General features: G+C 37.2%; 1 protein-coding gene across 1 annotated transcript; it reads right to left on the bottom strand.

Moving 5' to 3' along the window:
• Positions 1-8,347: 8,347 nt before the first annotated feature.
• On the bottom strand, positions 8,348-12,566 carry LOC133301025 (probable LRR receptor-like serine/threonine-protein kinase At1g05700). Its single transcript, XM_061500621.1, has 13 exons — positions 12,476-12,566; positions 11,851-12,391; positions 11,077-11,555; positions 10,828-10,966; positions 10,671-10,742; positions 10,501-10,572; positions 10,347-10,427; positions 9,827-10,013; positions 9,491-9,733; positions 9,276-9,402; positions 9,106-9,174; positions 8,833-9,022; positions 8,348-8,759 (listed from the first exon to the last, which is right to left on the bottom strand). The coding sequence occupies exons 1-13, from the start codon at positions 12,558-12,560 to the stop codon at positions 8,348-8,350; spliced, it is 2,697 nt and encodes an 898-aa protein (XP_061356605.1). The 5' UTR covers positions 12,561-12,566.

The following is a 12,566-nucleotide window of genomic DNA, read 5'->3' as shown; positions in this document are numbered from 1 at the left end:
GATGAGGATGATTGGTAGGAACTTCCCTTGGAAACAGCCCTATGTGGATCTCCATGTGGTTAGAGCCTAAGAGGAACAGCCCTATGTGGATCCCTCTTGGAGGTTCCTAGATTGAGGAAAGGACTTCCCTTGGAAACAGCCCTAGGTGGATCTCCATGTGGTAAGAGCCTAAGAGAAATAGCCCTTTGAGGATCTCTCTTGGAATAGATTGAGGAAAGGACTTCCCTTGGAAACAGCCCTATGTGGATCTCCATGTGGTAAGAGCCTAAGAGAAACAGCCCATAGTGGATCTCTCTTGGAAGTCCATGTCATGCTTGTGGATAAGAATGTGTTAAGCTATTATGATTATGTGTACATCAAAGTGAACCTTAGGGTGGAGTGATCTCCAAGGACCTCTGGTTTACTGTGATATATTCGTATATCTCACCCCGTGTTGTGGGGCATCATTTCAGGTACTGATAGAGGTGAGGTTGATCGAGGCAAGAAGCATGAGTAGATTGTACCTGATAGCTGGACATGTTGAGTTGCATGCCATTTAGCATTGCTATATGTATATTTTGATGTCATATGATGTATTTTGGAGGACTTAGTGCATGATCATTGTAGTAGTAATGGGTATCTGATACATGGTTACTTGCTTTGATCATGTTCATTTTGTAGCTAAGTCCTTTGGCATGTATATGAGATTTGTGATTAAGACATGATGTAATATTGTAAGTAATGAAGATATTTGTGTATGATGATTACTGTAAGTTAAATGCATGAATGTATTTTTATGTATTGGATATGTTAAGCTTGGTTTATCCGATTCCGCGAGGTAATATGGTTATGATCACGCAATTGGGCATTATCAATTCGGCATGTTTTAAAATGAAAAATTTAACCGGATTTTAATTGAACCCATGTGATTGTAACTGCGCTTAATATCATAATGCGATGTTAACAAACCGGTTCTAGAACGGGGTGTTACATATACAATGAGTACAATATTCAAGTATCTCTAATACATAATCATGGGACTTAGATACAAAACATTATGATCAAATCTTTGGCTCCCATCAACAAAAGATATACCAAGGGAGATGAGCATAGGCTAAGTCCATCAAAATAAAGCATTACATACATATAACCAATGGCTTTCAAATATCAATCTTATACATAGGAACTACAAAATGGCATGCATAATCCCAAATGATGCAAAATCTTCATGTATCAATTAGTCCAAGTATGGCCACTTGCCAACAGAGGCTCCTGCAGCATCTTTACCTGAAAGGGGGTCCCCACAACACAGGGTGAGATATATAAATACATCTCAGTAAACCAGGGGTTCTTGGAGCATCTCTCCACCCCAAAGTTCACTCACAGTATAATAGCAATAATTAGTAAATAATGCAGTAAATACATATCCATGCAGTATGTAAAAACATCTCCAGGAGACATCCCTCGAGCTATCATGTCGTCCTAAGGATACTCATATGCAAAATAGTTCTACTGGCCAGCTAAACTACCAAGTATGAATTATGCATCGTCATGCAACATACAAAACATAGGGAAACACCATCCTATGCCACACCCAAAGCATACATATAATAACCCTTACTAGTAATTGTGGATTTAATATCGAAGAATAATTAGAAGTAAAAGAAATAAAGTCACCTTTGGTGAAAAAGGAATTAAAATGACAGTTAAGGAGTAAAAGTGCGGGTAAATAAAGTTACCCGAAAGTAAAAAGTAAAATTATAAATATTAGCATAAAAATATTCTAGTCCATTAGGTAAAGTTTGGTAATGAATGGATGTGTGTAGATAGATAAACCTTTACCCAGTTAAAATAAGTTAACTTTATAAAACCGTAACTCCTTTTTAAATTTCTCTTTCCTGCGTGTCTTTTCTTCGTTCTTCTCTGTCGTTCCCGTGGCTATTCTCACATGGAAGGGGCTTACAGTTTCAATTTTGTTTTCTTTGATTTCTCCATCATCAATCCTCCAAATCACAAAGTCCACTACATGAAATCAATTGTAAACCACCCAATAAATCCATTCCACCGATCAATTTGAGCTATATTTGAGTGTGCGAGGAGTTCTTCCTCCCCCCATTTTCGTGTCACTATTCATCAAGGAGGAGAAATTGTATTTTGGGAGGAGCTTTGCTTGGAGATGGCTTCCTAGACCTTGTACAAGCTATTGGAGGTAATAAAACCCTACTTCCATGATAGTATTTTGATGATTTGAGCCATGAAAAAATTATGAGCATGTGTGGGTGGAAGATAGGCTAGTTTAAAATTTGAAATGATGATTTATGGTGTATGTTTTGGAGATAGGAATAGGAAAATAAGCTTTTGTATGTTGAAAAAAATCCCATGTATTCCTTTCCCTATGCCTCGGCCTTCATGGAGTAATTAGGGTCTATTGTGCAAAAATTTATCTTATGTATTGAGAAGGTTTATTGTGTTGGAATTGAGCGAAAATTGATGAATTAGTGAGAATGCCAAAGTGGAAAAAATCCTAAGGATCATACCCCTATGTTTCGGCCTTGTGGGTCTTTTGAGGGGCTTGATATTCCAAAATTAAATTGGAACTTGATGGATATACACTTATGTATGTGTAGTTGTTAAATTAAATGAAGGAATGAAATGAAAAAGAAGAGAAAAACCTTGGGGTCTCCCCTTGGATTTCGGCCATTGAAGTAGGTTTAGGGGTAGTTTTGTTACATTTTATTTTAATAAAATGTGTAGTTTCCCAAGGTATGAAATGGACGAGTTAAAGAATGGTAATGACTTAAAATTTGTTGAAAGAAATATTAGTTCCCTTTATGTGTACCCACGACCTTATAGATAAAATAATGGCTTGAAATAGGTTGGAAATTCCCTTGTGAGTACTTAGTTAATTTAGGGAACATTAACGATAATAAAATGGTCTTGAACTTGTGTACTGACATATGATTGGCAAAAATGTAAAGAAACCAAAATAAGAGAGAAAATGTATGCCTTATGTAAGGCCCGACCGCTTCAAGAATCAACGACTATCCCCACATACTAACACGAGACTTTTCAGTGTGCTTTTTCCTCACTCGTACACTTCCCGGGAAAACTTCCCAGGAGGTCACCCATCCCAGAATTGCTCTAAGTTAAGCACGCTTAATTGTGGAGCTCTTCCGATCCGGGCTACCGAAAAGCAGATGCATCTTGTTAGTATAGGTAGTACTAATTAATTCTTATAAGCTATCCCAAACTGTGCAGTCTTATACCTGCACAGCCTTTGGGATCCCTCTCTTTCGGGTGTCGATTCGATTCATTCGTGCAAGTAACCCCCGCTGGAAGCTTGTCAGGAGCCGCTCATTGTCCGTGCCTCTTTGCACCGGCGATCACTCCCCGCCCTCGTCAGCTCTCGGGATGTTACATGCCCACCAGCTTTCGCCTGGTTCGTCCTCGAACCACACCGTACTGGAAGAGAGGCCCTGCTCTGATACCACTTGTAACGCCCGACCGCTTCAAGAATCAATGACTATCCCCACATACTAACACGAGACTTTTCAGTGTGCTTTTTCCTCACTCGCACACTTCCCGGGAAAACTTCCCATGAGGTCACCCATCCCAGAATTGCTCTAAGTTAAGCACGCTTAACTGTGGAGCTCTTCCGATCCGGGCTACCAAAAAGCAGATGCATCTTGTTAGTATATGTAGTACTAATTAATTCTTATAAGCTATCCCAAACTGTGCAGTCTTATACCTGCACAGCCTTTGGGATCCCTCTCTTTCGGGTGTCGATTCGATTCATTCGTGCAAGTAACCCCCGCTGGAAGCCTGTCAGGAGCCGCTCCTTGTCCGTGCCTCTTTGCACCGACGATCACTCCCCGCTCTCGTCAACGCTCGGGATGTTACACCTTATGAAAATCTAGGCATGATGGCATTTTATTGATTTGTATTTCGGATTCTCTCTCTATGTGTACCTAAGGACTAAAAAAGATCAGAATCTCTTGAAGATATATAAGTAACTTGTGCCACAAGTAAGCGTATTGAAAAAAGCTTCAAGAGGTAAGCTCTATGTTTAAGGAGTCTTTTCCTGCTTGAGTGCTCCACCATGGTTAGTGAACTATGGTGGGACTGTATGACTGTTGTTTAGATGCTTTGTATAGATGCATTCATATAGAGTTATTTGATAACATGATATGACTTGTTCTGATATGATTTATGTATTGATGGTATGGTACACTGATGTCTTCTTGGGGTTTCCCTGAGATTGACGATGTACACCTCTGACATGTTCTGGTTCCGCTTGGGGTCCTCCCTTGGGAACACGTGCGTTGATTTTCGCTTGGGGTCCTCCCTTGGGAATGACGGTGCACACCTTTGATATGATATGGATATATGCTTTGTTCTATTGGGAACACGTGTGTTGATTTCCGCTTGGGGTCCTCCCTTGGGAATGACGGCGCACGCCTCTGATATGATATGATATGAAATATGTTTTGTTCTGTTATGATATCTATTATAAATGCATTTGTATACTCTGTATCTGACTTTCATGCAGGAGTGAGCCAGGGGTATGGAGAATTCTCTATAAACCTGGAGCTTATGGAGATTTGTAAATCTCACCCCTCTTTGGGGATATATTTTCAGGTGCCCAAATTCCCGGTGAGTCCTCATTAGGCAGGGACGCGACACGTGGCTGAGGCAGTTGACAAATTGGATTTTGAGTGGCTGTAGGCTACTACCCTTTTTGGAGTGTATTAGTGTATTTCGTATTTTAAGTTATTTTGGGATCATGATGTTTGATCTCTCACCTTGTATATGGCCTGTATATGTCTTGTACATGTCCTTCAGTTTGATGCATGTACATTTGGGTATTCAGGCACGTTATATGATGATGTATTATTCAGTTTATGATTATGTGTTGGATTGCATGCTGATTAGGTATAGTGGCACGGAGCCATATTATGCATGCGCCCATGGATGGGTATCTGATTATAGTTGGATGTCTGGTACCTCTGAATTGATATGCTGTATAAACTGTCTATCAGGAACTCTTGTGAGTGGGATTGGAAAATCTCCAGTTGTCCAATTTACAGAGGTTACTCTTTCTGATTTTCGTCTCCGCCAAATAAAAGTTAAACTAAAAAAAGAAAAAGTTAGCTCATATTTTCGTAAGTTAAGTCTTCCGCTGTTTCTGTTTGTATCATATGTATGTTAATTGAATCGGCTCGAGACGGGGATGTTACAATACACATACATATAACAAAGCATTAAACTACTTTATTGCATTTACATACACTATCAATAACCATTACCCATTCCGGGCTTGGTGGAACAATAAAGGGATTAACACCCAAGGTCCAAAGGCTTACCTCAAAGCTCCAATTCAACCTTTGCTCACCAACAAGTTTTGCAACCAATCAACTTTGAATTCAAGCTACAATTTGCAAAATACACACCTACACCAAGGTGTCACACAATCAATCAATACAAGTTAATGAATATCCACTTATTCATCAACAAAACAACAACTCTACACCACAAATTGGCATGAGCTTACCTATCCAAATAGGCTAATCAAGCTCCATAGCTTGCTCCAATGAATGGTCACTCAAAGTTGGTCCACTTGCCTCAATCCTAGCAACACAAGGACACAATCAACCATCCAATTTACAATTTACTCAAAATGCTAGAAAACTCACAAACCCCAAGCATGAAATTTCTAATACATTGAACAACAACCAAATGACAATCTAAATCCATTTCTACCGTTTTTTTATCATCTACAACAACTTTTACAAAGGGCTTAAGCTTAAATCAAACCCAAACTCATATTACTCACAATGACACTATTCATCATCTTCCTCCATCCTTTCAAACTCCATGAAAACCAAGTTTAAGGAGTGGAAACTTACCACAAATAGTTGCTTATCCAAGGAATGATTGTTCCTAAAACTTCCAAGGAGTGAAATGCTCCCAAACCCCTTCAATCTTCAAAGGGGGCGAAATTTTGGGGAGAGAAATCTCACACCACAATGCTCCCCACTCAAAACCAAGCTAGGATTAAGGATGAGAGGAAGAGTCTAAGTGGTTTAGGCTTTTGAATCACTCAAAATAGTTGAGAGATGATGGAACTAGGGTTTGCTCTCCAATGGTCTCTTTTCCCTTTCATTCTCTGTTGTCGACGGGAAGGAGGAGGAATGAATGTGTTTTCATTAGCTTTGGTCACTTAACATAGGTTAAGTGACTTTAACCGGATATAAGCTCATCTATCTACTCAACTCCGTTCTCTTTCAAACTTTATCCATAGGTCTGGAATATTTTTCTAGGAATATTTTCAATTTTATTTTAGGTACTTTCTACTGATATGCGTCTAACATATGGAGATTTCTAAGTAAAAGAAGCAAGGAATTAATCATAAATGTGTGAAAATAAGCTCATAAATGCAAGAAATATTGATTATTCCTTCTCAATCATTCTCTCACTCAATTTATGCATTTTGATAGCAGGAAACACCAAAAAGAAGTGAAAGAGAAGTTAAAATTGCATAGTCTCGCGCAAAAAATGGCACGATCCGCACGGATTTGGCGCTGATCGCGCAGGCGTCATGAATGCAGTCCTTGATTTGTGGAGTCGCGAATTTGGCACTGATCGCGCGGGCGTCATGAATGCATTCCTTGATTTGTGGAGTTTGATTAAAAGTGAAATTTAATCAAATTAATGAGAGGATTATGACCTGATTGATTGGTGGAATTATGAGAAAAATAGAAATTTAATCAGAATTAATTCAAGGATTATGACCTGATTGAGTAGCTGGCTATATAAAGGAAGCAGAAACTCTAAAACAACATCATCTTGGGGGCTGGAGAGAATTTTTGGAGGCTCACGCTGAAGATCATTCATCTTCTTTTTCTTTTTGTTTTTATGAATTCTTTTTATTTTAAACTGTCAGACATGATTATGTCTGGCTAGTCTTTTTATATTGTGGTAAGGGTCACAACCCTTGATGTGAACCCCTTGTATTTTGGTTAAGTTTATGGTTAATTAGTCAATTGAATTTATTTTACTCTGTTTTTTTCATTCCATAATTCTTTTAGAATTCGCGACTCTATTAGGATTGCGAGGGTTAGGGTTCACAATAGGGATATTGGGATTCTAATTCCTGACAAAGGGTAAGATAATTGTTCATGTATGCACTAGGGATAGGCTACATGAACTGCAATGTGGAAAATTCACTGGGCTTAAAGATTAACTTGAAAAGGGATTTCTAAGGGATTAGGATTCTAATAGGGTTAATAAGGTTAAGATGATCACTAAGGGATTAGGGCTTAACTCATTAATTATAGATGGTGAATTATTTGGTCAATTGGGTAATTAAATATAAATATTAATCATTATTACAAGGTGGGGATCAGAAAGGTGTTGGCGTCCTTTACTGCAATAGTTTTTCTTTTAATATTTTTCTCAATTCTCAATCTTTGATTTTAATTTCTTCAAATTTCTCTCTGAATTGTTCACGAAATATTGAACGGTTCACAATTGTCACGTTACAATTACTATAAAAACCTCTTTTGTTCATCCAATTAAGAAAGGGCTAGTTAAAATTAGATTTGGTGCCTCAATCCTCGTGGGACGATATCTTACTCACTTTTATTATTACTTGGTACGATCGGTGCACTTGCCGATTTTACGCAACACCTACGCACATTTTTACCCCATAATTTTCACTGACAGCACTTTTTACCTCAAAAGTGACCTCAATTCACTTAATTAGGCCTTATACTTAAATTTATTCGCTAATATATGTTTAATTACTCACTTACATGTAATTTACTAATTAATTAAACTAGGGCTATTATAGCTCTTGTGCAGTTTGGACCGTTGATCCGTTTGATCACCCAAAAATATTTAGAAAAAGCCGAATGCTAATTTACTATTCGACTGTGTCCAAATTGAGTGTGTATGAAGAGTCTGTCTTGTTTATTCACTGTATAGTGTATAGTCTAAGAGGTAGACGTTCATATTTTCTTTTTTGTCAATTTACAAATGAGGTGTCTCATTGCTTTGCCGCAAGCTCATAACCATTATCTATATCATGAAATGGATATATTACATTAACACACATGAATATTCTTATTATATACTCATGACTATGAGAAAGTGAAAGAAAAAAGATGCAAAGCATATAAACTGATTTATTTATGATTATAGTACAGTTGCTTGGTGCAATTTACAAGACACCAGAAGAAAAACCAGCGCATTAAATCAACAAACTGCAAGAACTGACATGCAGGACTGCAGTAAATTCAGTTACATGAAACAGAAATTGAAACACACCACAGTTTACAGAAATATTGTTCTTAGCATCAAGCACGTACTACCTAGCTAGGGGACCAAGTTCAGTAGTCATAGTGACCAAATCAATTGAATCTTTGTTTTCAGTGTCACGACCAGTATTTCTTCGACCTAATTCTGTGGCCAAACAGTCCTTTAGCTCGGTCACTACATCACTCATGTTTGGCCTTTTAGCAGGATTAGTGGACACACAAGCTATTCCTATTTCAACAGCTTTCCAGGCAGAGCTAGTGTCAAAATCTTCTTGTAATCTTGAGTCAACAATATGTTTTATATCTCCTTTAGAAACCATGGAGCTAACCCACAGACTTATGTGAGTCTTCTCATTCTCATTCATTTTTATTATAGCTGGTTCACTTGTGATTATCTCCAATAGAACAACTCCAAAGCTGTAAACATCACTTTTTTCTGTCAACCTGTTTGATATGCCATACCTTCAAGGAAGACTATGCAGTTTAGTTCCAAGAAAGTGATGCATAACCATATATTATAATTTGAAGCACTTACTCAGGATCCAGATAACCAGGAGTTCCAGCAACAACAGTGGACATATGTGTGCCCCCATCAGTGGGAAAGCTTTTGGATAGTCCAAAATCAGCCAATTTTGCATGGAAATTTTCATTTAATAAAATGTTTGTACTTTTCACATCTCTGTGGATTATAGGTGGTGTGCAACCGTTATGTAAATATTCCAGTCCTGATATCAAATTCTTAACATTAATAGATGAGAAGAATCAAAAGATTGAAGGAGAAATTTACATATTTAGTTCCCTTTCTAACCTTGGGCTGAATCCACTGCTATTCTGAGTCTGTCCTCCCATGTCAAGAACTTTGGCCTGCTATTTTTTCCTGTACAATCAAATCAACATTTAGTACTTTTTAAGGCTTTTGGGGTAAGTTGATTGAATCTCATTGAAAATAATAAATAATAAGGTTGTGAACATACATACCTGAAAGAAGTTCATACAAGTTTCCATTTGGCATATATTCATAGATGAGCCCTATATTGGTTTCTTCATTGCAATATCCAATAAGAGAAGTCAGGTTTCTGTGATGAACTCTCATTAGAAGTTTAACCTGCAATTCAAAGGCCACTTTTATGTCATAACAACCACAATTTTGGTTGAGCTAAGACAGAAACTTTGTGCAGGTAATGGCCACTTGCCTCGGATACAAATTGTTGATATCCTCGTACTGCTGATGGGGAAAGGATCTTGACAGCTACTTCAGTGTCATCAATAAAGCCATGATAAACTGTTCCAAATCCACCTCTTCCAAGAACTCTTTCAAAGTTGTTGGTGATCTTAACAAGATCATTGAATGTATATTGTCTTTTCTTGGATTCCAATTGTGACCCATTTGGAGTATTGGGCTCAACATGAATATTCACAGCAGCTAATTTGGTGGAAAAACATTTTAGTTGTTTAAAAATTATAATGAAATCACAATATGTGTGTATTTAACCAAAAAAAAAAGATTGTAAATGGTTGTTAGCAACAGCTTTACCTCGTGGTTTTCTCTTTTTAAGGCCACAAATGATAGCTGCTGCTGCAATTACTATAAGCACCAAAATCCCAGCAACTGATGCTACTACAGGAATAACTATATTATTTTTCTTCTTCTTCTTTTTATCATCTGTTTGTTGATTGCATGAAGCAGAGTCACATAGATTTGGATTTTGCCCCACGCTAGCACCATTCAGACGAGAATAAAGTCAGATCAATAATTGCATTTTACCATCACATTTTCATTTCCAGCTATTAATACCTTTTGCTGATAATTCTTGTTTTCAAGTTTCTAAGAAAATAATTTTTGAAAGAAAAAAAACAGTGAAGAAAAATTCATTATGTCTAATATGAATTTGAGTTCCACGCTGCATGCATAAAAGATAAGGAAAAAAAATTTAACACTATAACTAACAGTTGTCACTATATATAATGGTATGTATGATAAGAAATTAAGTTACCATCATCTTGAATATTAAATGTATTGTGGATTCATAGCTTTATTATGAGGCATACCTCAATGATAGTGAACCTTTATTTGATCTGTCAAGGAGTCCAGTTGGAACAAAACCTGTAAGGTTGTTATTCTCCAAGTTTCTGCAAAAACCAGGACAAATATGACACCCTTTTTTCTTTTGTAACCAAGGAAATTACATTGGGGTAAACTTACAAGACTTTTAGTGACTGCAGTTGTGTCAGAAAATCAGGCACTGGCCCGCTTAAGCTATTGTTTGATAAATCCCTGAAAGGAGCAATTCAAATGCTGCATTACAATTCTGATTCTCCAAGAGTAGGAAATAAAAAAAAATTATTAACCTAATGACATGATGAGGAACTCACAAGTACTGTAACACAGTGAGCTTGGAAATAGAAGATGCTATCTGCCCGGTCAGTCCATTTGAAGACAAATTCCTGGTTGCATTCCCAAATATATCATCAGTTGATGGTTAAAGTTTATGAATTTATGCATTATTTATTTTATGAATGGTAAACTTACAAGGATGTGATTCTTGGGGGGTTATTGCCATCAAAACTACAGTTTAGACCTTCCCACATGTATCCTACTGGAGTGCATGGATCTCCTTGCCAATTACTGGCCACCCCATAAGTATTCTTGATGTTTGTTATAGCATCAACTAGTATTTGATATTAAAAAATAGTTCAAAAGAATTTCATGCCAATTTGTACATAGTTTAAAACCACAAATGACACTAACAAGCAGCATGTGTTCAGATAAAGAGATTACCATCATCTTGTTCAGTTTCTGATTGTGAGAAATCTTTTACTATATAAATCTCAAGGGCATTGATGATGGGTGGAAGAGTAGAAGTCTCTGTCTGAAAAAGAGAAAATTCATACCTAGTGGCTCCAGCCAAAGCTGATATACTATATATGGTATTTGTGGTCTGGTATGCAGGTACCACAGGTCCATAAAAAAACTTGCCATTCATGGTGATATTGAATGCTCTAGTTTCATTTGCTGCCAGCTTTTCAACCTCATTAAAGTGCATGTAGATGTAGTATTGGTCATTTACATTATTCGGATCCCAATAGAACTTAAGAGGAGCACTGGCATTATCTGGAGTAATGGCAGTGCTCATGACAACTGCTGGTGTTTCATAATCATTCTGAGATAGTTCCTTAGGGCTCAGTGAGGTGCTTAATAGTGTAGTCTTTTGGAATGTAAAAGGTGCCCACATGCGATCATAAACATCATCTTTGTACCTGTATACCGCAATTTTCTTTTTATCAGTATTTGATATATTTAGATGAATACACGTGAATGGTTTTATATTATATCTCTAACATATCTTTTCATGTAAGAGCTCTTTAAACTTGAAACGTGTACAATATACAAATTAGGATGAAAACAATAAGGATCGAACTTTGGACCACTTGGTCAAAAATACTCTAATAACATATCAAGAACCAACTCTCTCAAATACTTAAAACTGCTAGTTTTATATGCAGTTGGCACATAATGTAAATGATCTAGTCAGACACAAAACAATGGACTCACCTGTATTCCAAGTCGGTGATGGAACCTAAATTCAATCTTAGGAAGCGTTCCAATGATGCAGCTGAGTTAGTGTCATAAGTATCATTTTTCAAAGTCCTCAATTCTATAGCAGAAATGAATGGTGTCCCATTGCCTGTGTTAACCAGACACACATGAATATAATCTAGTGGTGGAGAGTAAATGATCTCCCTGATTGAGGAGAGTGATGCATTGGGAAATGTCACTGTGTCCCATAAATTAGCTCCTAGATGAAGACTAAATTCTGGGACCTGATTCAGATCATCATAGTTTCCATAATAGAAACTACCTCGGATTAAATATTTAGTACCACTGGTTACATTTATTCTGTAACAGTTTCTCACCCCACTAGGAAAGCTCCTCACATAAGCTAGCTGCTGTTGATGAGTACCTTGCAATGCTGGTGATATACTCTTACTTACACCACTATCAATGAATTTAGCATCTGAAATGTAATATATGCCTGTGTTCTTCTCAGTATAGCTTGAATTTTCAGGTAGCCCGCAATCTATGCTAATGAATCCTGAGAGATAGAGGTAAAGAAAACATCAGCTATATTCTTTTTGAATACATAATTATGTAAATCTTTAAGTTTTGATAACCAAACCTGATTGATCCTGAGCTTGAACCAGAACCACAATAGTAAGGACCCCAAGCAATACAAAAAGAAAATGCAGTAACATTCCCATCATTGTTTG

The sequence above is a fragment of the Gastrolobium bilobum genome, unplaced genomic scaffold (assembly GCF_033153095.1).
Source record: "Gastrolobium bilobum isolate Gb01-03AN ecotype WA unplaced genomic scaffold, APGP_CSIRO_Gbil_v1 utg6170, whole genome shotgun sequence".
Lineage (NCBI taxonomy): Eukaryota > Viridiplantae > Streptophyta > Magnoliopsida > Fabales > Fabaceae > Gastrolobium > Gastrolobium bilobum.
This window is presented reverse-complemented; position numbering and strand designations above follow the sequence as displayed.